At 40.4% G+C, this 23,281-nt stretch overlaps 1 protein-coding gene across 1 annotated transcript in view; it reads right to left on the bottom strand.

The window, feature by feature from the left end:
- gdap2 (ganglioside induced differentiation associated protein 2) overlaps positions 1-23,281 on the bottom strand; it is a 51,607-nt gene that overhangs the window by 11,143 nt on the left and 17,183 nt on the right. The window contains exons 8-12 of the mRNA XM_047370775.1: positions 17,345-17,495; positions 14,476-14,552; positions 11,688-11,764; positions 11,060-11,199; positions 4,495-4,549 (exon numbers count right to left, since the gene is read on the bottom strand). Coding sequence (XP_047226731.1) covers positions 4,495-4,549; positions 11,060-11,199; positions 11,688-11,764; positions 14,476-14,552; positions 17,345-17,495 — 500 coding nt within the window. The remainder of the gene's footprint in view (positions 1-4,494; positions 4,550-11,059; positions 11,200-11,687; positions 11,765-14,475; positions 14,553-17,344; positions 17,496-23,281) is intronic.

Below are 23,281 nucleotides of genomic sequence, written 5' to 3'. Positions count from 1 at the left end.
TGTAACACTGTAGATGAGCTGGTAGATAACTTTCATTCTAAAATCTCAGACATCATTGAATCAATTGCTCAAATTAAAGTGAAAGTCGTTTCTGGGAAGAAAATGTCTCCATGGAGAAGTTCTCCACCAGTCAGAAGTGAAAAAAAGGAGTGTCGAAAAGCTGAACACAGGTGGCAAAAGACTGGACTCCAGGTTCACTATATTATCTATAAAGAGAGACTATACAGATATAACCTACAACTGAAAAATGCAAGGGAATCTTTCTTTTCTGAGATCATCAGCGAAAACATTAACAATGCTCGTGCATTATTTGCCACGGTCGACAGGTTGACAAACCCTCCTGTAACTGTAGCATCTGAACTCCACTCTACCAGGGCCTGCAATGAATTTGCTAAATTCTTTACTGAAAAAACCCAAAAGATCAGAGGGGCAGTCAGCACATCCACATCAACTCCAGTACCAATGTTGTCTCCAACTAGAACGGAGTTTGACAAAATTTCCCAATTTCACCAAATAAACTTCAAATACTTAGAAGAAATCATACAGCAACTAAGCTCTTCTTCTTGCTGTCTCAATGTTTTACCCACAGCTTTCCTTAAGAAAGCTTTGCCTGTGATAACATATGATTTAACACAAATAATAAACACGTCCCTTTTGTCAGGTGTTTTCCCCCAGGCCCTAAAAACAGCAATTATCAAACCTCTATTGAAAAAGAGCAACTTGGACAAGCTGCTACTACAGAACTACAGGCATATCTCAAACCTCCCCTTCATCAGTAAGATTACTGAAAAAGCTGTTTCAACAGTTAAACAACTTCCTAACAACGACCAACCGCTTCGATGTCTTCCAGTCAGGCTTCCGTGCTCACCACAGTACAGAGACTGCTCTTATCAAGGTGTTCAATGACATCCGTATAAATGCAGACTGTGGAAGAACCACAGTGCTGGTATTATTGGACCTTAGTGCAGCATTCGACACTGTTGATCACTCCATTTTATTAGAGCGCCTGGAAAACTGAGTCGGCCTTTCTGGTACAGCACTCAATTGGTTTAAATCCTACTTGAAGGACAGGGACTTTTTTGTGTCAGTAGGTAACTTTACATCAGAGAGCACAAAAATCACATGTGGCGTTCCCCAAGGGTCCATCTTAGGGCCCCTCCTATTCAATATCTACATGCTCCCCCTAACTAAGATTTTAATAAACAACAACGTAAGTTATCATAACTATGCAGACGACACACAGCTATATGTTACGATGTCACCAGGTGACCATGAACCCATTCAAGCGCTGGGTAAATGCTTAGAAGAAATCAATGCATGGATGGGCCTAAATTTTCTTCAGCTGAATCAAAACAAAACTGAAGTAATAATCTTTGGACCAAAGGAAGAGCGTTTAAAGGTTAGCACACAGCTTCAGTTAATACAGCTAGAAACCACCAGTCAGGCTTGAAACCTGGGTGTAGTGATGGACTCAGACCTGAACCTTCAGAGGCACATAAAGACAGTAACAAGGTCGGCCTTCTATCACCTAAAGAACATCTCCAGGATTAAAGAACTAATGTCTCAGCAGGACCTTAAAAAACTAATTCATGCGTTCATCTTTAGTAGAATTGATTACTGCAACGGTGTCTTCACAGGCCTGCCTAAAAAGTCGATCAGACAGCTGCAGTTGATCCAGAACGCTGCTGCCCACGTGGGCACTAGAACTAAGAAAGTGGAGCACATCACCCCGGTTCTAAAGTCCCTACACTGGCTCCCTGTAGCTCAGAGAATAGACGTTAAAATACTTCTGTTAGTCTATAAATCACTGGATGGCTTAGCACTAAAATACATTACAGACTTGTTGTCAGTGTATCAACCACCCAGACCTCTCAGGTCATCTCGCTCAAATCTACTCTGCGTACCCAAGACTAGAACCAAACATGGAGAAGCGGCTTTTAGTTCTTATGCTCCACTAATCTGGAATAAACACCCAGAAAACTGTAAAAGCGTCGAAACCCTAAGTTGCTTTAAATCAAGATTAAAAATGTATTTCTTTAGAGTGGCCTTTGACTGTGCCATCTAGGCATGATTAGTTGCGTTTTCAGTCCAATTTTCCTTACATTTTCTTGTCCATCATTCTATTCTATTCTCTTTATTTTATTTTACTTTTTTAAATTACCTCTGTTGTTTGATTTTGTCATTTGATTTGTTTTTCTGTGTTTATTTGCTTTGTGATTGTATTGTAATTGTATGTACAGCACTTTGAGTGTCTCGTTGCTGAAAAGCGGTATATAAATAAACTTACCTTAACTTACACAAGTGTCTTCTAATTGTCCCAATACTCACCGTTAACTTCAGACCTCCTTTGATCAACCTGGAGCTGATTATTGGCCATTCTGGCTATTGTTTGATCCATTCTAATGGTAGTCTTTTTGTTTTAAAGCATCATTTTAGCCAAGCAGCCTATCATTTTCTGCACTTCTTTATACGTTATCCCCTCTCCCATCTACATCCTAAGCAAAGTACGCTGCTCTGCTGAACAATGCCTGGAAAAACAAATTTTTGTGAGGTTTACAGAGAGAAATGCATGTATAACCTGTACTAACGTCATCCTTAAATAAGGGCCACCTGATTGACACCTGTTTCTTCACAGAATGAATGACCTCAGTAATTGAACTCCACACTGCTATTATTTTAAACATGCCTCTTTCAATCAGTTATTTAATTACACACACTCGGGAGCATGTATATAATGTATGTTGGTTCTGTTGGTTTTCTATGACTCTACAACACCTACTAGTAAATACATGAATAATGTACATGACATTAGAACTGGGAGCGGGCCTGCTAAAGAGCCGTAGCATCAGAACAGAAGTTTATTTATAAGCACAAATGCGGAATAGGTCAGTAACCACTTTACCGAGGTCTTAAAAGCAAAAACAAATTTGATCGTACTCTTCCTACAGAGGAGAGTCTTTTTAAATGAATGAATGCCAGATTAATAAGTACTGGTGCCCCCCAGGGGTGTGTTCTATCCCCACTCCTCTTCTCTCTGTACACAAATGACTGCACCTCATCCGACTCGTCCGTGAAACTCCTTAAGTTTGCTGACGACACCACTGTCATTGGACTGATCCAGGACGGTGATGAGTCTGCATACAGACAGCAGGTGGATCGGCTGGTACACTGGTGCAGTCAGAACTACCTTGAACTCAACCCACTCAAGACTGTGGAAATGGTGGTGGACTTTCGGAGAACACCACCCCCATACACCCCCCTCACCATCCTCAACAACACTGTATCGGCTGTGGACCACTTCAGGTTCTTAGGAACCACCATCTCTGAGGACCTGAGATGGTCTTCACACATAGACACTGTTCGAAAGAAGGCCCAGCAGAGACTGTACTTCCTGAGGCAACTCAAGAAGTTCAACCTTCCACAGGAGCTGCTGGTCATCTTCTACACTGCCATCATTCAATCTGTCCTGTCTTCATCCAACTCAGTGTGGTTTGGCTCATCCACAAATCAGGACAGGTCCAGACTGCAACGAATAATCAGGAACGCAGAGAGAATAATCAGGGCTGACCTTCCCTCCATCCAGGACTTTTACAGATGTAGGGTCAGGAAAAGAACTGCTAAAATATTTGCAGACCCCACACATCCTGCACATAAACTGTTTAGAGTTTTACCTTCAGGCCGCCGCTACAGAGCACTGTTCACTAAAACCAGCCGCCACAGAGACAGTTTCTTCCCCCAGGCTGTTTCTCTGATGAACATTCAATAGAGTACAAAACAACAGCATACAGATGTTGCAAATGCACCTTTTTATTATATATGTGTATATTGTACATTGTAAATATGTATATTCTGTAATACAAAAACAAAACCGAAGAGCAAAGAGTACCGGACTCAAATTCCTTGTTTGTATGTACGAACTTGGCAATAAAGCTGATTCTGATTCTGATTAAATTACCAGAGTCACCAGAGTTTTTCCTCTGGCTGAATCTAGTTTCAGGTCAGCTGGCTGAAAGAAGGCTACTACACTTTTCCTTCACTTGGAAAAAAGAGAAATCTAACTGGAAACATTGCAAAAAAATAGACAGTTTTGGTGTAGAAACTGAAGCAGCAGCACCCATCCCTCTTAATAAAGCAACAAAGTTTTAAAGCTACAGTTGCTAAGCTACGACTGACTGTATCAAATGTAAGATGTTGTAAGTTGCTCTGTCTGAGCATCTTACAACACTATTGAAAGGCAAAGCAGATACACAAGAGTGTGATAGGTTATTACTTCTAAACCTCGGTGTTGCTAAGAGTGTTGTTTTAATAGTTATCATTAACAGCCATCATTATAAACGTTGCCAGTGTTTATGAAATGAGAAAGTTGTGTAATTTTAAAACAAATTCAGCCTGCCACTAGCAAATGTGGTGTATGATCTTGTCTGCTTTAAATACCAGTGATAGCTTAGTAAGCTTGAGAGATAAACAAACGCCATCAGGGTTGCTGACTCTTACCTTTGAGCGAAACGTTGGATGTACAAAATAAAAGGCCTTCAGATTCTTTTTATACCTGCAACACAAAAAACAGTAGATATGAGAGAGATTCCCTTTCATTCAGCATGCATCTCGCTCCTAAAGTAAAATAAAAAAATCTGTGTAAAACTGAAGATCATTGAAAGGATGAAACAATGACTAATTTATTGAAAAAAACCCCGAAAAAAACAGGTGTGTGCATAGTGAAGTCACTGTAGCTGCATTTCTAAAAGTGCAGGTTTGAGGTCCAAAACGACAATTTCCAACAGTCACCAACAGTTAGCTCCAACTTGTCCATCAGCAATGAAATAATTAATTAACAATTGAAGATCCACACTGACAACGCCTTGCAAAAGTAGAAAAAATACAGAACTACCACAATAAGGCAAACAACAACTTTATCATATTTTTCTTGATAAAAATTGAAAACCAAAATCTAAAAACCAGAAAACTATTGTTCCAGACTAACCTCAACGTGAACATTTAAGCGAATAATCCAAAGTTTCCACAGGGAAGACACCAAAAAAACCATAGGTGAGCATGGATGCAAATAATGGAGTATGGGGACCTGGTGCTAAACATGTGATTGGTCGGTCACTGACAAACCTGGTGGTAGAGGATCTTCTTACCATCCTGAAATACCAAGTCAGGTTCAAATGACAACCAGATAATCAGCTATTAGTCATTTGGGATATGTCTCTACCAGCTTTGTACATGTAGAAACCAAATTCTTTTGTCCATCCTTTATATAAAAATAACTCAAATTCAGACATATGGAATGAACAGCAGTTTGTCTTGCCACATATTCCAGGTTGAATTTAAGTCCAAACTTTGACTGAACCATTCTGACATGTATATGTTTTCATCTAATTCATTCCATTCAAGCTCTGGTTGTTTTATTATGATCACTTTCCTGCTGGAAAGTAAGCTTCAGTCGTAAGTGTTTTACTGTTTCTAACATGTTAATAATTTTTGCACCCACAGAGCATGAAGGTGCCATAATCATGTTTCACTGTGGGGATGGTGTGTTGAGGATAACGCACAATGTTTGTTTTCTACCACAAATAGCATTTTGCTTGATGGCCAAAACGTCTATACCATGTCCCCTACATGGCTCAAAGTAAACTGTGAACTTGACTTCTTTTTTTTTCTTTTTGTCACTCGTCCATAAAGGCTGGATTTGTGGAGTGCAAACCTAATGGTTGTCCTGTCAACACATTCTTCCACATCAGCTGTGGATCTCTGCAGCTCCTCCAGAGATACCATGGACCTCTAGTCTGCTTCTCTGGTTAACGCTTTTCTTGCCCAGCCTATTGGTTTAGGTGGACAGCCTTGTCTTGGTAGATTTGCAGTTGTGGTTCTTTCTATTTCGAGATGATGGAATGAACAGAACTCTGTGAGATGTTCTATCTTGGGATATTTTTTTATAACCTAATCCTGTTTTAAACGTCTCCACAACTGTAACTTTGGTCCATCTGAGGTGTTTCTAGATCTTCTTGATGCTGTACACTTTGCTAAAATAAATTTCATTAAAAAACGGTTGGCTGATGTAGTGTAGAATTTGTTCTTTTAGTTGGAAAACGTAGAGCGACACAAGAGCCCACATTTAGTCAGGCAGCTTGGAAGGTTCTGCATTCCAGTTTGGCTTCAGTCTGCTTCTTAAGTCATGTTAAGCTAAAATATGTATACTGCCTACTAGATAACTGGACAAATAACTTCACTACAAGCCTCAAAAGAAAGTCTAGTTATACGCTGGCAGCCACATGGCATTCTGTCATTGAAAACATGTTCAAACAAGAAGCAATCTGCACATGAAGCTCACGTACGGCCATGTAGGACATTTGTTGGATCTATATATAACTTATATGTATCTCTTGACATTTCAGTGTAATTTACATTTCATCTCCACTCACTGTGTTTCTGTGATGAATCAGCAAAGAGCATTAAAACGTTCACTGGTATTATGAATGACTGCATGGGCTTTCCCTGTTCCACTGAAAGGGGAAGCAAAACATGGGCGATTTCATTCAGACTCTGTAACGACAGCATGAAGGCTGCATTCTGGGCTGCACCCGTACTGTTCACCATCTTAATTCTCAACCATGTGGCGGACTGTTCGCCTTTGTACGTGTGTCAGCCTTCGTGTTAATTTATGACGCAGGAAAGAGGTGCTACTTGGAATTTACCTGATAGAAAACGAATGACAAAGATTTGGTGAAACCAAACTGTATCATCATTCACAGGAAGCAGAGAACATAGTAACATGAGTGTTAGAAGGGGTGTAATGGCTGCATGGAGGTTCCATCTGACACAGGAAGCTGGTTCAGATGTGGGTAACAGAAAAAGAATGAGTTTCAGCCCTGGAGTTTTTATGTAGGCTATCATGGACGAAAAAGGCGCTTGTGTGTGGGTTTGAATGCATTTTAACCTCTGTGACTAGTCTGTTGGGAAAGTAAGAAACAGAAAGAAACACCCACCAAGGACATTCTAGTGTAATAAGAACTATTTTTAGATCAAGAGAAAAAAAAACAGATCATTTTAATTCTGTGGACTGCTAAGTTTACAGATTAAAAACGGGAACATTCATAACTATTGCTGGAAGTATCCCATGTAAAAAAAACAATATTTTAAAAGCACAGCATACAAATCCAGGAGATCAAATCTAGATAAGAAAGAACAAAGAGTCTGATGAACAATTACTAAAAGCAGTAATAGTATCGCCCTTCACTTTGGAAAGACTGATGCATTTCCCAGCAACCTGAGAGACCAGAGTATAATCTCAGCCCTCTGAAGGCTTTTTCACTAAAATGTTCCAGAGATCTATAAGATCTATAGGCACCACCTGGTGATATTAAAAGAGCTGACAATATTTATAAACTGAGTGAAAAAAAAGTAATTAAGAAGCCCTCTCTATGCTGCATAGTGACCTAAATTCCCTGTAATGTATATTCTTTTATATTATATGGTACTGGGTTTGACTCTCGGCTGGGGGTCTTTCTGCGTCAAGTTTGCATGGCATGTTCTCCCCAAGCATGTGGGGGTTCTCATTGGGTACTTTGGCTTCCTCCCACAGTCGAAAAGCATGACTGTAAGGTTAATTGGTCTCTCTAAATTGCCCTTAGGTGTGAATGAGTGTGTGCATGGTTGTTTGTCCTGTGTGTGTCTGTGTTGCCCTGCTATGGACTGGTGACCTGTCCAGGGTGTACCCTGCCTCTCGCCCGTAGACTGCTGGAGATGGGCATCAGCTCCCCCGTTACCCACTATGGAATAAGCGGTATAGAAGATGAATGAATGAATATATTGTGGCATTAGTTGCCTTTATTCAATACCAGCATCTCAAGAAGAATGGCACTGAGAGAAGGGGATGAGATGCAATGAATGGCCCGGGGTTGGGAATTAAAACCGAGACAACTTGGTTAAGGATTGTAGCCTCCATATATGTTGCGCCTGCTCTACTACCAAGTCTTTCAGTGTCTTGTGATGGGTGAAATTAAACAAAACAAACACCAAACCATAGAAAGTGGGCTTATGTTGTTCCAAAGGTGGCCTGACCTTACTTGTATAAAGTCATAATCAGCAGAATGAAAGTGAAAGAAATTCAGGAGACTTCAATTAAACCCAGCTCAATGGATAAGAGGAAGGCTGAATGTCTCATAGCAAAGTTGCTCCATTATGCTAATATAAGATGCTACACACTGCCTCTCTTTCTAATATAAATAATTAATGATCATTCAAAGCTGGAAGGCTATAAAAATATTTTTGATTGCTGCAAATTACACATTTTAAGAGAAACCAACATTTTCTAAAAGTGCAATGGGTAGGTCAGAGCTCGATTAAACTGATTGGTGCATCTCTAGTTGGGCAACATTACCTGACGGAAACAGAAAGAACTGGTTCTAAGCAAGCACTGGGCCCAGTTTAAGATTTTTCTGAAAAACAAAAATCCTTCCAGTGAGTTTTTTTGGTACAGGAGCAATTTGGACATTAGACAGACATGGCTGTGGATCTGCACTCAGGGCTATATGGACCTTTAAACACTTCAACTTTCTTTATGATAAAATATGTCCACAAACTTTGAATGAAATCCAGTTCAGACAGTTGGTGTTGGGGTAATATTAACACAACAACTGACTCGTGACTAGTGGCTATGACAGGTTTTATCCCATTTCTTATAGATCGGTTTTATTTCTTTTTAATTAACAAACAAGAATCCAGAATGAGTATTTTGGTAATTATTAAGCAATGAGTACCTAAAATCTTCCTTTGGATGTTGGTGATTTCACCATCCTCCCTTTTTATAAATTGCAATTGAACTTTGGTAGTTTCATACCCAACGTTTACAGGTCCAGAAAGGAGCTGTCTGCCACAGGATGTTCCAGGGAAGTGTTTCACAACTCCTTTCACAACATATGATTTTAGCTCATTTTAAAAAGATTTTAACGTGTCCTCCAAATTGCACTTAAGACTATTTCAATTGCAACGCACATGGAGACAGAAACCAAAAAGGAAAATAAAGGAAGGAAGCAGAGAGAGAGGTCGTGGAGCACACACCCAAGGCCGACAGCCTCCACAGCCACACAAACACACCACATCATCACCACTGCACTGACAGCCCAACGAGAAACACAGATCAGCTCAGCTCCACCATCACCGCTCAGCCGATCCAAATGCCGGTGACCACACATCCATAAAGAGGACACAACCACTCCGCATCCCTCAGGCGTCATAATCTGTCAAATTTCATAAGAGTTAAATGCTCCAAATAGGGACCAGAACCACAACCAATGGAATGAGGACCTAACTGCTAAGAGAAATAAACTGATTTTTTAGGTACATGGGTACAATATGACTTCTTTACGGGTATAAAACTGCTCTAGGGAGGGACAAAATGGCAACAAGTCGGTAGGAAATGGGGACATCAATTAGGAAAGGGGCAAATTGGACTGAAGTTTACTTGGTACAGCTCCTTAAAAATGGGTGCATGTAAACCAATGAGAGTGTCAGCAAACCGCCTGGTTTCTGCCCTGGGAACCGCTCTTAGATTATGTTCAAGAGAACCTCCACAAATCAGAGCTTGATTTTGTTGGGGTTTTTTAATGCTCACAGAAGTGCAAAAATATATTCTGTATGTCTTAACACTGTGCATGTGTAATATCGATTTACCGACGGTTAAAAAGTTTAATGATTTTAAACCCTACTTGCTTCAGTCATGTTAAGCTGTGTGGTTTGTACCACACACATAGAAATAGTTAGGACATGTTGGAATCATGTAGGTACCAGTGCAGAATTGGCTCGGCTTTAGCAGCTAATGGGGGTATCGGTGTCACCTTCATGTGCCGTGATGCGAACACTTTTGTACAAAAGCCTTGGAACAGGTAGTGCAGCATCACTTCTGTCTAAGAAAAACCATGAAGACATACTAAAAATCTGCAAGAAGTTCAACAATAGACAGCTCTTTTGATATCCAATTAGCCCTCAAAACAGTTTGAGATGTCAGAAAATTCACAGTGAAACATCCTGGTACAATCCTTGTGAAGGGTTGATTCTTATCTGACCAAAAAACACTGTTGGAATAAAGAGTTGGATCAAAACGTCTGGAAAGAGCAACCCCTTCCAACAATCCAGCAACAATTTGCTGCTGATCTGCATATTTCTCAGCATGATGGAGGACACAGAGCAAATGTGATAAGGAAGAGAGCTTTGAGATGATCAGATAAAAATTCTGGACACACGGTGAAGACATTTCTCAGATCTTAACTCCACTGTGATCAATTTAAAAAAAGCATTTGGATAAACAGAAGCCAACTACATGTGATGAACTCCAAGCACTAGTGAAATAAAATGCCATAAACTAAAGCAAAAATCCAGTTCATACGATACTTAATAATTTAAGACCTATGAATTGTTTTTAACTGTACTTCAGTATAACACACAAGCATGTAATGAGTTTCTTAAAGGTGCATTAAGCAACAATCAATGTACTTCATTTAGAGTAGATAATGCTTTTCCAACTAAATAGTTTAACATAAACACTGTGGTGAAATACTGAGTTTGTCAGATGCACTGATCCTTGTCTCCATGTGAGATGCTCCTTTAAGGAACTCTGGATCTAATTTATTAAGACCATTAGCTAGCTGGCTACATGTCTAACTGGACTCAATCTTCATCACTGTCTGTCTGAGCCACCAAATCTTTGAAGTTTGTTGGTGGTTTTAATTTTCTATCTCAGAATAAATGAGGTTGGTGTGCTTTTAAATGTGGCATAAATCTTAATGCATTCATCCCCCTGATACACTACTGCAAAGCAAGTTTATTAAAAAGAAGAACACCTTCAAGTGAAAGCTAGTTCAGGAGGTCAATCAAGCCTAGTTCACTTGTCAAGCCCCAGATGAACTCCAGTCTAACACGCAGAAAGGTCTCGACACCGCTGACTGAAACGGTCATCACTAAGAGTTGGCTGATCATTTCCCAGCTACGATTTAAGAAATAATAATGACTGAAAGTCTTAAGTCCAGTTTAACTCAGGAGAGTAAAAGATCAGACTGACTTGATGTCCACGATGTCGAAGAGGTTTTTGAGGAAGTCTGAGTCCAGATGGTTGTGTTCTCCAGTCAGCGTGTGGAAGTAAACAATCACATACTCCTTCACTGTGATGTGATCCATCACATGGATGAAATACAACAACGCCTGCACAGAAAACACAAGCATACTTTGTCTAAGTGCTGCTTTTTTTAAAAATCATTCTCTTTGGGAAATGTATTTACATTTAACCCAAAAGACAAAAACATTTTAAACATTTCAGTTGGCAACACCCCCACACAGAGTTAAGACAGTCAGCATAAACATGCTGATGTAAAGCACACCTACCAGTGTACACTTCTAATTTGTAGGTCTGCATTTTTTTTTTCACATTACATCAATTCAATTCAATTCAAAAATACTTTATTAATCCCAAAGGGAAATTAAATGTTGTTGTAGCTCATTATTAAGGTTTCTTCAAAGATCAAACACAATTGCACACATTAAAAGACAAAAATACACAGAGAGGCCTAAAATATGTAGATCCAGCAACTGATGCGCACATTCAGACACGAGGCACAAGAGAAAATTAAGCCAATGTGACAAAAAAAAAAAAAAATACAGTTTCTGTTTAGATGCCTTGATTTTTAAGATACCTTCTCAATATCAATGAGGGTCACTGGGATGTTTCGTCCAACCACAACCATCACCGTTCTGCCGCATAAATCCACACCTTAAAAAACGGGAAAGGTCAGAAACCACAATCAGAGTTCAGATTCATAAAAACAGAACAAAAAACAGCTGAACCTAGAACTGAAGCTGGTAACCAGAGAACCGTACCCCCAGCAGCAATCAACCACCGAGTCAGAACCAAACATGGTTGATGTATGTTGCACAAGAAAGCCAGACTCTCATGATTGGTTTTAACTGTTATTTAGGCATGCACCGAGGAATTGGCTGGTGTCAGCAACCACAAATCTGATCTATTTCCACTCAAGCATTCAGGTCACATTGACAACAACACTCTTCATTATAGAAGTTGTTACTGAATGAAGACTATTATTTTCAGTATAACTGCAGTGGTAAGTCAGAGAAGGCCCAAAGGATCTTGACAAAAATCTGTAATCAGAAATTGGCCCCAAAATCTTTTATCGGTGCATTTCTAGTTATTAGTTTATTTTAGGGTTTTCTTCCACAAGAAGAAAATAGACCAGACAAAAGGAATTATAATGTAGCCCTTTTAAACAGAGCAAACATTAAAGGTTTTGTAGTGAATCCGGGCACTACATTTTAGTAGCTATCTGCATCTGCTTTGGAAAAGCTGAGAATCAGCTGTCAGCTTGACAACAGGCTGGCCCAGTATCAGCATTTCAAACCATAAACTTGGGTTTTGTTTGAACTTTGTGACAAACATGAAACTATTCTGAGAACATAGTTTGCTTAGGCCCGATTTGAATGCCTGCTTTCTGTTCTTGGATTACTGAGTGACAGTTTCTATCCTCTAACTAATTACAACACAACCCTGTCAGTCAGGTTTGATGACAAAAAGAAACACAACAAACCATTATAAAAGACAGGGTGATGAAGCAGCGTGGCTTCAGCTGTTTAAAATGTTAACTAAATTAAACTTTTTGGTGAAAAGAAATGAAGATTTTTTTTCTCACTGTAAAAAATCTCTGGTCAATAAAAAGCGAAAAAGAAAATAACTTTAGTTTCGAGTGTAACCATGAAATATTTAACAAGAGTGTATAAACGTTCTAACTTTATTTAAAGAAAAAAGATGTCATATGGAGCCTATTAAGTTATAACAGATGTTGAAAAAACTTCCAATCAAATCCCAAAACATGATGCTGGACTGTAAACAACAACACTGCCTCCTCCTGGTAAATAACAACACCTGCACCTTCCTGCTTCAGACGCTCCAGGCCACAACACAGACTCTTGTTTTCTGAGACATTCTTTGATTCACTGATGGTTTTTTCTTACTGGCGCAATTTATAGTAAAGCTGGCAAATCAGCTGCTTTATAGGCTGATTAAAGGTTTTGTTGTTTGAGGTCTGGATTTGCAGTTCTATTGTTTTCCTTGGAACTTATAAATAAACATTTGGACAAAAATGATTTTATTTTCAACTAAAGGATAATGTATCTCTTGGGTCTTTGTTCAGGGTCCATTACAAAATGACCTCAAATTTCTAGATTTTTGTCCAGTATTTTTGTTAACATATTCCAGAGCTTAAAATATTGCTGTGGACCTTTTTGAATAGTAATTTGGTCCTATTATCTGCAGGTCCCACAATAATACAACAATGAAATGCTTTAGCAGAATCCGGACTAACGTGGAACACCTTTATTTCAAAATCTAGAACCCTTGGACTTGTATAATAAGATATGCAGGAACGTAAGCTAAATGTGATTCTTCTTAGCTCACTTTAAGAACACAACATACAGCTCAGCCTAAATTTAAAGCTGGATTAGAGACAACGCATGCAGAAAAATGACTGCTCATTTAGGCAGTAATAATAATGGGGAAAATGTTAAAATTAAGGTGTGATTTGGCAAATCAAAGATAAAGCAACAAGAAATCAAAGTGGAAACTATTGCATTCATTAAGCATGATTATACTTTTGTCATTTGGAAAACGAAAGAACGAACAAATTAGGGAAAAACAAAGATTTTTCCTTTAATTAAAATTTTTTTTCATACTTTTCAAGAGCTGGAAAATGATGGGTGCAAATTCTATCAGACTTTAACAGTCTTTTACAAACTGTGCAAGAACCCTGGTTATGGGATTCAATTTCTATTTTAAGAACAAGACCGGCATTTTAGATGCTGTTCATTTGCTTTATGTTGTTTATACCTGCAGTTTTCTTCTACAATATTCTTCTGGAAGTAGCTTGTTGCAGAGCCTAGCAGAGCTATCCCTTCAGTTGTTCCACATTTTGTTGCGTTACAACCTCAAACTTTAAGGTCTTTTATTGGAGTTTTGAGTGATAGACCAACACAAAGTTTTGCATAACTGTTAAGTAGGAGGAAATGACCATCTTTTAATTTTCTATTCTTTTTACAGGTTTTAATGAATAACTAAGGGGGCTGTAATTAGCAACCAACTGCATTAAGAAATAACCCAACAAGTAAATACAGCCAAGTGTTACACACATTGTTGAAAGAAACCTATCAGAGGTCCCATTAGCAGTTTCCCAAAAGCTGTGTAGGGGACACAGCAAACAGGTGAACATGATGCCCTGCTCTGTTTTTGACCAACATTCAAAATGCTTTGGGGAGCAAAAAAGGGATTATAAAGCAGCCACTGTCAGAACAAAACCTTTAAAAACCTTTCAGAAGGCCAAGAAATGCAAAATATAAATAAAAAAAATAATTGGTGCTTAAGAATTGTCTAAGAGTTTAGCAAATTCATTCCTGTGAATGAAACCCTCCCATACCTACCAGTCTGATATAAAGCTTTCAGTGCAGCAATGTCTGACAGATCCTCCGCTCTCGCTCGACACAGCCAGCGGCTGTAGCTGCACAATCAAAACACACAAACAAAAAATGTTGTTCTTTCTTACGTTATGTGACTGAAGAGCAGAATAGACATCATACCTGCACAGTGGGCACACTATGAAAATGTTGCAGCATCTTCTAACTCAACAAGGTTTCAAATGTTAAAGCAGGGGATGGTTTTCTTAACAAATTTGGAATAAAAAGGAGAAGTCCAACCAGAAACTTTGTTGTCGGGATGCAGCTGCTGTTGAACTGCCACATCACTACTGCCTCTATAGAAATTTGACCATTATATTCAAAAATGTATTGCAACAAATACTGACCATAAAGGAAAAACCGTGCTGTAGATTCTGAGACGAGGATGGTAGTTTTTCTCTATTCGTGCTCCTGTCTCTCTTATTTTTACTATACACCAAAGAACATACTCTGTGTTTACAGACTGAAATGGTGAGAAAATTCATTTTTGATGCACTGAGTAACAGGGAATTTATATAGTATTTGGTCAGCAAGACAACTGAGGAAAAAGTGTCCTGATTGGTGCATCGGTTAAATCAATCAACTGTAATTGTAAGTAAAAAACAAAACTGGCTTTAAAAAATTAGATTTAAGGTAAAACAAACATTTGCAACACAATTAAAACACAAAAGAACTCCGATTTTAACTTCAAATAACTAAAGTAGTTAATTAGGTCAATCCTGGTCAAACTAGTGGTCGACCAGGACTGGACGGTTTTCAGACCCTTCCTGCACTGCAAACTCTGGAAACATCTGATCTATTTCGGATCAGTGAATGCACCATATGTGTCATTACCAGGTCAGTCTCCGGAGTGGAGGTTGTTAATGAGGGGAAACATTTGTGAGGTGTTTCCAAAGAAGTCAGAGAAAGCACCAAAATAAGCTGGAAGAAGCTAATTTATAGAAACCAGTTTTCTGTAGAGGCTTCTCCACTGTTCGTTCTGGCCACTACAACAGATAGCTAGGCTTTAAAGGGTGCTGGTCATCCTTCACCATTACATACTTTGTTCTCGACTTGCATACATTTTGTCAAAGCGGGAAGAAGCAAAGTGACCAGGAGAAGCATTTAGGAGAAGACTGGAAGTCTGATTTAGAGCTAAGTTGGTCCGTTTTACTCTTTTGAGTTTCCAGCCTCTTGTCTGCCAAGGAACATGCTGGATCTGGAAATATTGGCGACCATTTGGAAATCTTACAGTTGAGGTCATTGTGGTGATCACAATTGGTAATGCTAACCACGCTAATATAGGAAGCTGGATAAGTTTAAAAAACAAAAAATTTAAAATCAACCATGTGTTCAAATTTAGTCTGTTTTAAATTAGTAACACTGTTTCACAGTAAATGCTTTCTCTCACACACCACACACACACACATCTGTGTGTGTCTGTGTTTTACTGTCTTTATGAGGATTTCCACTCATTTTCATTCATTTCTATGGCCTAATCCTGACTCTACCACTAACCCTTTACCAGTACATGAATAACCTAAACTCAGTTCACACCTTAGTACTAAACCTGACCCCTGACCCAAGAACAGCATTTAAAAAAGTGAGGACCATGAAAACAGCCTCTTCAACATTGCGTGGTGGTCAGGGACAGTGCCTCTGGACTGGCAGACTGGGGTGTTCCAACTACAGGGGGATCACACTCCTCAGCCTCCCTGGTAAGGCCTACACCGGGGTATTGGAGAGGAGAGTCCGGCCGATAGTCGAACCTCGGCTTCAGGAGGAGCAGTGTGGTTTTCGTCCCAGCCGTGGAACACTGGACTAGCTCTATACCCTCTACAGGGTACTCGAGGGTTCATGGGAGTTTGCCCAGCCGGTCCACATGTGTTTTGTGGACCTGGAGAAGGCATTCGACTGTGTCCCTCGTGATGCCCTGTGGGGGGTGCTCCAGGAGTATGGAATCGGGGGCCCTTTATTAGGGGCCATCCGGTCTCTGTACAAGTGGAGCAGGATTTTGGTCCACATTGCCGGCACACAAAGTTGGACCTGTTCCCGGTGCATGTTGGACTCCGGCAGGGCTGCCCTTTGTCACCGGTCCTGTTCAGAACTTTTATGGACAGGATTTCTAGACGCAGCCAAGGGCCGGAGGGGGTCTGGATTGGGGACCAGTGGATTTCATCTCTTCTTTATGCAGATGACGTGGTCCTGCTGGCCCCCTCTAGCCAAGACCTACAGCATGAACTGGGGCGGTTCGCAGCCGAGTGTGAAGCGGCTGGGATGAAGATCAGCTCCTCCAAGTCAGAGGCCATGGTTCTCGACCAGAAAAGGGTGGCTTGTCCTCTACAGGTTGGAGGGGAGTTCCAGCCTCAAGTGGAGGAGTTCAAGTATCTCAGGGTCTTGTTCACGAGTGAGGGAAGAATGGAGCGGGAGATCGACAGACAGATCGGTGCGGCTGCCACAGTAATGGGGTCGCTGTGCCGGTCCGTTGTGGTGAAGAGAGAGCTGAGCCGAAAAGCGAAGCTCTCGATTTTCCGGTCGGTCTACGTTCCTACCCTCACCTATGGCCATGAACTTTGGGTCATGACGTCTGGGTGTCTCTACGGAGTGTGCTGCCCCTGCGACCCGGTCCTGGATAAAGCGGAAGATGGCGAGTAAGACGAGTACGAGGACCAGGAAAATGTCCTCACTTTCCAAAATTGTTCTTACTTTGCTAGGAAAATACAAAAACAAAATTTCTCACTCAGCAGCAAGTACAAGAACACACACAAACACAGCGTGTGTGGGTCATGGCACAGAAAACATTAAGCCATACTTTGACCGCAGATTCCAGCAGTTTTTAGTTTGATAGGAATCTTACTTTCTCTGGTGCTGTTTCTGCATCGCTGCCTCAGACATCTGGCCCTGTAGGATCAGCTTCCTTTGTTTGTCCACATCATCCTCCATCCGAGCAAAGGCGTGATTCCCCACCTGGCCCAAATCAAGTTCCAGGCTCTCCTCTTCACACTCATCTAGACAAAAACAGATGATACTTCACTTTTAATTGACCTATACTAGATCTATGATACCAAAATGTGGCTTTTTATGGAATAAAAACATTGTAAGGAAGAAAACCTAACCTAGCTTTACTGTTTATTTCAAAAATACAAACCTGATTGCCAAATTTATGCGAATATTTGCTTGTCCTTGTTTCTTATATTGCACAGCTGCAGATGTACATGACATTAGTTGTGTTTGGGGATTGAAGTCATAACATCAGCTGACAACATCCAGGCAGAGCATCAAGTCTGCAGCTCTGCTGGTTCTCAGACAACCACACGTCCCGTGTACATTTGATCAACACTGACAGAGCCATGCGTGAGTCACCTGGCATACGTTAGTGCTGTTGTTGGGCTTCCTTTGCAGTCAGCATGCTTGCTTTGGAGCCACACTCTAAAGCCACATCTCCCCATTCTGAAGCTTCGTGCCAGCAGATTGTAGTTGAGGTCAAACGAGGCAACAGGCTCAACATGGAAGACTCACTCACTCACTGACACAATGGCTTTGGCTTTCAGTCTACCTCCCAGAAACCCAACGTTTAGAGTACATGCAAAAAGCTTCTGTGAGTTCCAGAGGTCATATAGAGCACAGAGAACATGGAGCTTTGAAGGCCTGAACAGAAGTTTGGCTGACATTATGTTATATTATGAACAAACAGGTGTATATATGCACTGAAGTCACTTTTCTGGCATAATCGGGATTTATTCTTTCAAAATAGAAGAGCATTCACTTTCAAATTAAGAGCAGCAGTCTTTAATTTTGCTCTCTGATACTGTACTGCTCTCACATAAAGCTCTACTCCACTATTAAAACCTTACATGCTTACAAATATGCTCGGGTCTCCCTCAAATCTATGTTTCTGCACTCAGATTTATGCTGTTTGTACAAGCATCTTCTGCTCCTGATTAAATCTTGCTGTTCTGCACACAGTTCAAACCCAACCTGCCAGATCTGCCCTGTCCGCACACTGATTTTCAAACGTTGGACACGGTTCTAATGGAAGCACATATCAATCTGAGCACAATGTGACAGTTTTGAGGGGTACATTTTGAGCAAGCAACTTTTTTTGAGTTCTAAGTGAAAGCAGTAGATCAGACACATATACATGGCAAGTTGTGGTAGTGCAATGTGCTTATTTGTTTCACAGCAGAGCAGCTGACTACTCTAGCTGTGAGCTGTTCAGTGTTCAACAGAGAGACAGCCTGGTGAAGAAAACTGTCTCTGCGTCGACGCGTTTTTGTCATTCGGCTCTGTAGCGCCATCCTGAAGGTCAAAGTCTAACCAGTTTGTGTTCAGGCAGTGAGGGGTCCGAAGATGTCCGGTACCCTTTTCCTGACCCTTGACCTGTATGGAGGGAATGTCAGCCCTGATGTTCCTCTCTGCAGATCTAATTGTTTGTTGCAGTTTGGACCTGTCCTGTTTTGTGAATGAGCCAAACCACACAGAGATGAAAATCTGGAAGTTGTTGGACTTGAAACCAGGAACACACACTTGCCGGCCAGCGGCAGGACCGAGTGAGCCAAACTTCCAGCTACAATGATCTGACAGTGAAAATACTGAATCTGGATAGATAATGAAAATGCTTTGTTGCACCACAAAAGTGAGAGAAGTACATTACAGGAGAGTGAAAATAGGGAATTTTGCTCTTAAATTGAAAATGGATCTTTCGTATTTTGGAAAAATAATTGCCCCTCATATGAGACCCTTTATTAAACCTACAAATCTACACAGGAAGAAAGGTTTTGATACTCTTAATAATGACTTCATGTTTTAAATCTTTAAACCTTTTTAAACTTCTCAAGAGAGAAACCCTCCTCCTCTGGTAGTATCATGTTGACCCTTTATTCTACTTACCATTGAGGAGTAAAAGGTAGGTAAGGTAAGGTAAGTTTATTTATATAGCGCTTTTCAGTAACAAGACACTCAAAGCACTGTAAAAACATTTTAAATGGCTGCCTGTCACACAAGTTCTTCTGGAAACATTTTACAGTAGTTTAATATCTCTCATTGTTCACCCTGCTCGCCTTTTTGTGCACAAAGTCTTTTACACTTATCACTGGAGAAGGACGTAGGACGAGGAATCTTAATATTGTAAAATGATAGTTCTTTGTATCTCTGTCACTTGCATAAAACTAACCAGGGTAAATTTGATATTACCATCCTTTGTGTGTTAAAAACTCCATAATATCTATGAGATCTGAACATTGATGGAAATTAATACAAACATTCTGGTGGAACTGAGAACTGCTGCTTTTATATACCAAAAAAAAAAAGGCCATGATGCCCACAACTTTATTTTCTTTGGATATTTACCTCCTCCATGGTCCAAGAACTTGTACCTGTCCATGTTGGGTTGCAACAAGACACTCACACTCACTTAAAACTGTGCACTTATATTTATATTATATTGTAGATATGTTTGTACTGTTTAACTTGTACTGTATTGCACCGACTACGCCAAAACAAATTCCTTGTATGTCCAAAAACGTACTTGGCAATAAAGCTTTTCTGATTCTGATTCTGATTCTGAAAACCCTTGCAAAGGGAGGGACAGGCTGTGAGCCGAGCTTGGATCTGTTGAAATGTCTTTATATGACCAAACGTCCACATTTACACTTATAATATATAATATACTGAAACCTGTGCACATCCTAAAGCTGTTAGCCTTAATCCTCAGTCAGGCTATGTGGGCTGGTAGACACACTGATTTAAATAAAGAGCAGTGGAGCTGATAGGATAATGATTAGACAGTCAACAGAAAATAACTAACACATTTCAAAGTGTTTAGAGGGTCTTCGAACCTTTATTATCTACTGTTCAAAGTTAGCACCTCACCTCCTGAGGGATAGACACATTACATAACAAATAGGAAAGTTTGCCTTTACTTTCTGCCTGATGTTCTAACAGTGGTATTCCATTTGCAATAAAAACATGCTAATACTTTAAGAACAATTCTTTTTATACTACTCCTGATATCTACAGGTACATCTAAAAAAATGTCAGGCCAGTACTCAAGAAGCTGGTTGTTCACAGAGTTCTGTATTCAAGCACATTAATATAAAATTGAGTGGAAGGAAGAAGTATGGTAGGAAAAGGTGCAACACCAACAGGGAGAACCACAGCCTTGAGAGGATTGTTAAGCAAAATTCATTCAAGAATTTGGGGGAGCTTCATAAGGAGTGGACTTATGCTGGAGTTAATGCATCAAGAGGTACTATGCACAGACAAATACTAGACATGAGCTACAAATGTGCAAATGCACCTTTTTATTTATATATGTGTATATATTTTTTTAATTGAATTGAATTGAATATGTACAGGTCCTTCTCAAAATATTAGCATATTGTGATAAAGTTAATTATTTTCCATAATGTCATGATGAAAATTTAACATTCATATATTTTAGATTCATTGCACACTAACTGAAATATTTCAGGTCTTTTATTGTCTTAATACGGATGATTTTGGCATACAGCTCATGAAAACCCAAAATTCCTATCTCACAAAATTAGCATATTTCATCCGACCAATAAAAGAAAAGTGTTTTTAATACAAAAAACACCAACCTTCAAATAATCATGTACAGTTATGCACTCAATACTTGGTCGGGAATCCTTTTGCAGAAATGACTGCTTCAATGCGGCGTGGCATGGAGGCAATCAGCCTGTGGCACTGCTGAGGTCTTATGGAGGCCCAGGATGCTTCGATAGCGGCCTTTAGCTCATCCAGAGTGTTGGGTCTTGAGTCTCTCAACGTTCTCTTCACAATATCCCACAGATTCTCTATGGGGTTCAGGTCAGGAGAGTTGGCAGGCCAATTGAGCACAGTGATACGATGGTCAGTAAACCATTTACCAGTGGTTGTGGCACTGTGAGCAGGTGCCAGGTGGTGCTGAAAAATGAAATCTTCATCTCCATAAAGCTTTTCAGCAGATGGAAGCATGAAGTGCTCCAAAATCTCCTGATAGCTAGCTGCATTGACCCTGCCCTTGATAAAACACAGTGGACCAACACCAGCAGCTGACACGGCACCCCAGACCATCACTGACTGTGGGTACTTGACACTGGACTTCTGGCATTTTGGCATTTCCTTCTCCCCAGTCTTCCTCCAGACTCTGGCACCTTGATTTCCGAATGACATGCAGAATTTGCTTTCATCTGAAAAAAGTACTTTGGACCACTGAGCAACAGTCCAGTGCTGCTTCTCTGTAGCCCAGGTCAGGCGCTTCTGCCGCTGTTTCTGGTTCAAAAGTGGCTTGACCAGGGGAATGCGGCACCTGTAGCCCATTTCCTGCACACGCCTGTGCACGGTGGCTCTGGATGTTTCTACTCCAGACTCAGTCCACTGCTTCCGCAGGTCCCCCAAGGTCTGGAATCGGCCCTTCTCCACAATCTTCCTCAGGGTCTGGTCACCTCTTCTCGTTGTGCAGCGTTTTCTGCCACACCTTTTCCTTCCCACAGACTTCCCACTGAGGTGCCTTGATACAGCACTCTGGGAACAGCCTATTCGTTCAGAAATTTCTTTCTGTGTCTTACCCTCTTGCTTGAGGGTGTCAATAGTGGCCTTCTGGACAGCAGTCAGGTCGGCAGTCTTACCCATGATTGGAGTTTTGAGTGATGAACCAGGCTGGGAGTTTTAAAGGCCTCAGGAATCTTTTGCAGGTGTTTAGAGTTAACTCGTTGATTCAGATGATTAGGTTCATAGCTCGTTTAGAGACCCTTTTAATGATATGCTAATTTTGTGAGATAGGTATTTTGGGTTTTCATGAGCTGTATGCCAAAATCATCCGTATTAAGACAATAAAAGACCTGAAATATTTCAGTTAGTGTGCAATGAATCTAAAATATATGAATGTTAAATTTTCATCATGACATTATGGAAAATAATGAACTTTATCACAATATGCTAATATTTTGAGAAGGACCTGTATATTCTTTAATGCAAAAAACAAAAACCAGAGAGCAAAGTGTACCGGAGTCAAATTCCGTGTTTGTATGTACGAACTTGGCAATAAAGCTGATTCTGATGTTGCATTCCTTGTGGCAAACCACTCCTGAACCAGAGACAATGTCAGAAGCTTCTTACCTGGGCCAAGAAAAAAAAAGGAACTGGGCTGTTGCCCAATGGTCCAAAGTGCTGTTTTCAGATGAAGGCAAATTCTGCCTTTCATTTGGAGATCAAGGTCTTAAGAGTCTGGAGGAAGAGTGGAGAGGCACAGAATCCACATTGCTTGAAGTCCATTGTGAAGTTTCCACAGTCAGAGATGGTTTGGGGTGCCATGTCATATGATGGTGTTGGTCCATAGTCTTTTCTGAAGTCCACAGTCAAAGCAACCATCTACCAGGAAATTCTAGAACACTTCATGCTTCCCTCTGCTGACAAGCTTTATGGAGATGCTGATTTTATTTTCCAGCAAGACTTGGTACCTGCCCATACTACCAAATGAACCAAAAGCTGTTTCAGTGACCATGGTGGCCAGAAAACTCCCCTGACCTGAACCTAACAGAAAATCTACTGGCTGTTGTCAAGAGGAAGATGAGAGACATCAGACCCAACAAGGCAGGTGAACTGAAGGCATCAAAGCAATATCGGCTTCCATTACAGCTACGCAGTGCCACAGGCTGATCACCTCATTGCCACGGCGCATCGATGCAGTGATTCATGCAAGAGGAGGCCCAACCAAGTTTTGACTGCATAGAAATGGGCATACTTTTCAGAAGCTTGACATATGTGCTCAAAACATTCTTTCTTGATTAGT

This window comes from Girardinichthys multiradiatus, chromosome 7 (genome assembly GCF_021462225.1).
Source record: "Girardinichthys multiradiatus isolate DD_20200921_A chromosome 7, DD_fGirMul_XY1, whole genome shotgun sequence".
In the NCBI taxonomy this organism is placed as follows: domain Eukaryota; kingdom Metazoa; phylum Chordata; class Actinopteri; order Cyprinodontiformes; family Goodeidae; genus Girardinichthys; species Girardinichthys multiradiatus.
Note: the sequence above shows the minus strand (reverse complement) of the source record. Positions and strands in the feature narration are given on the sequence as shown.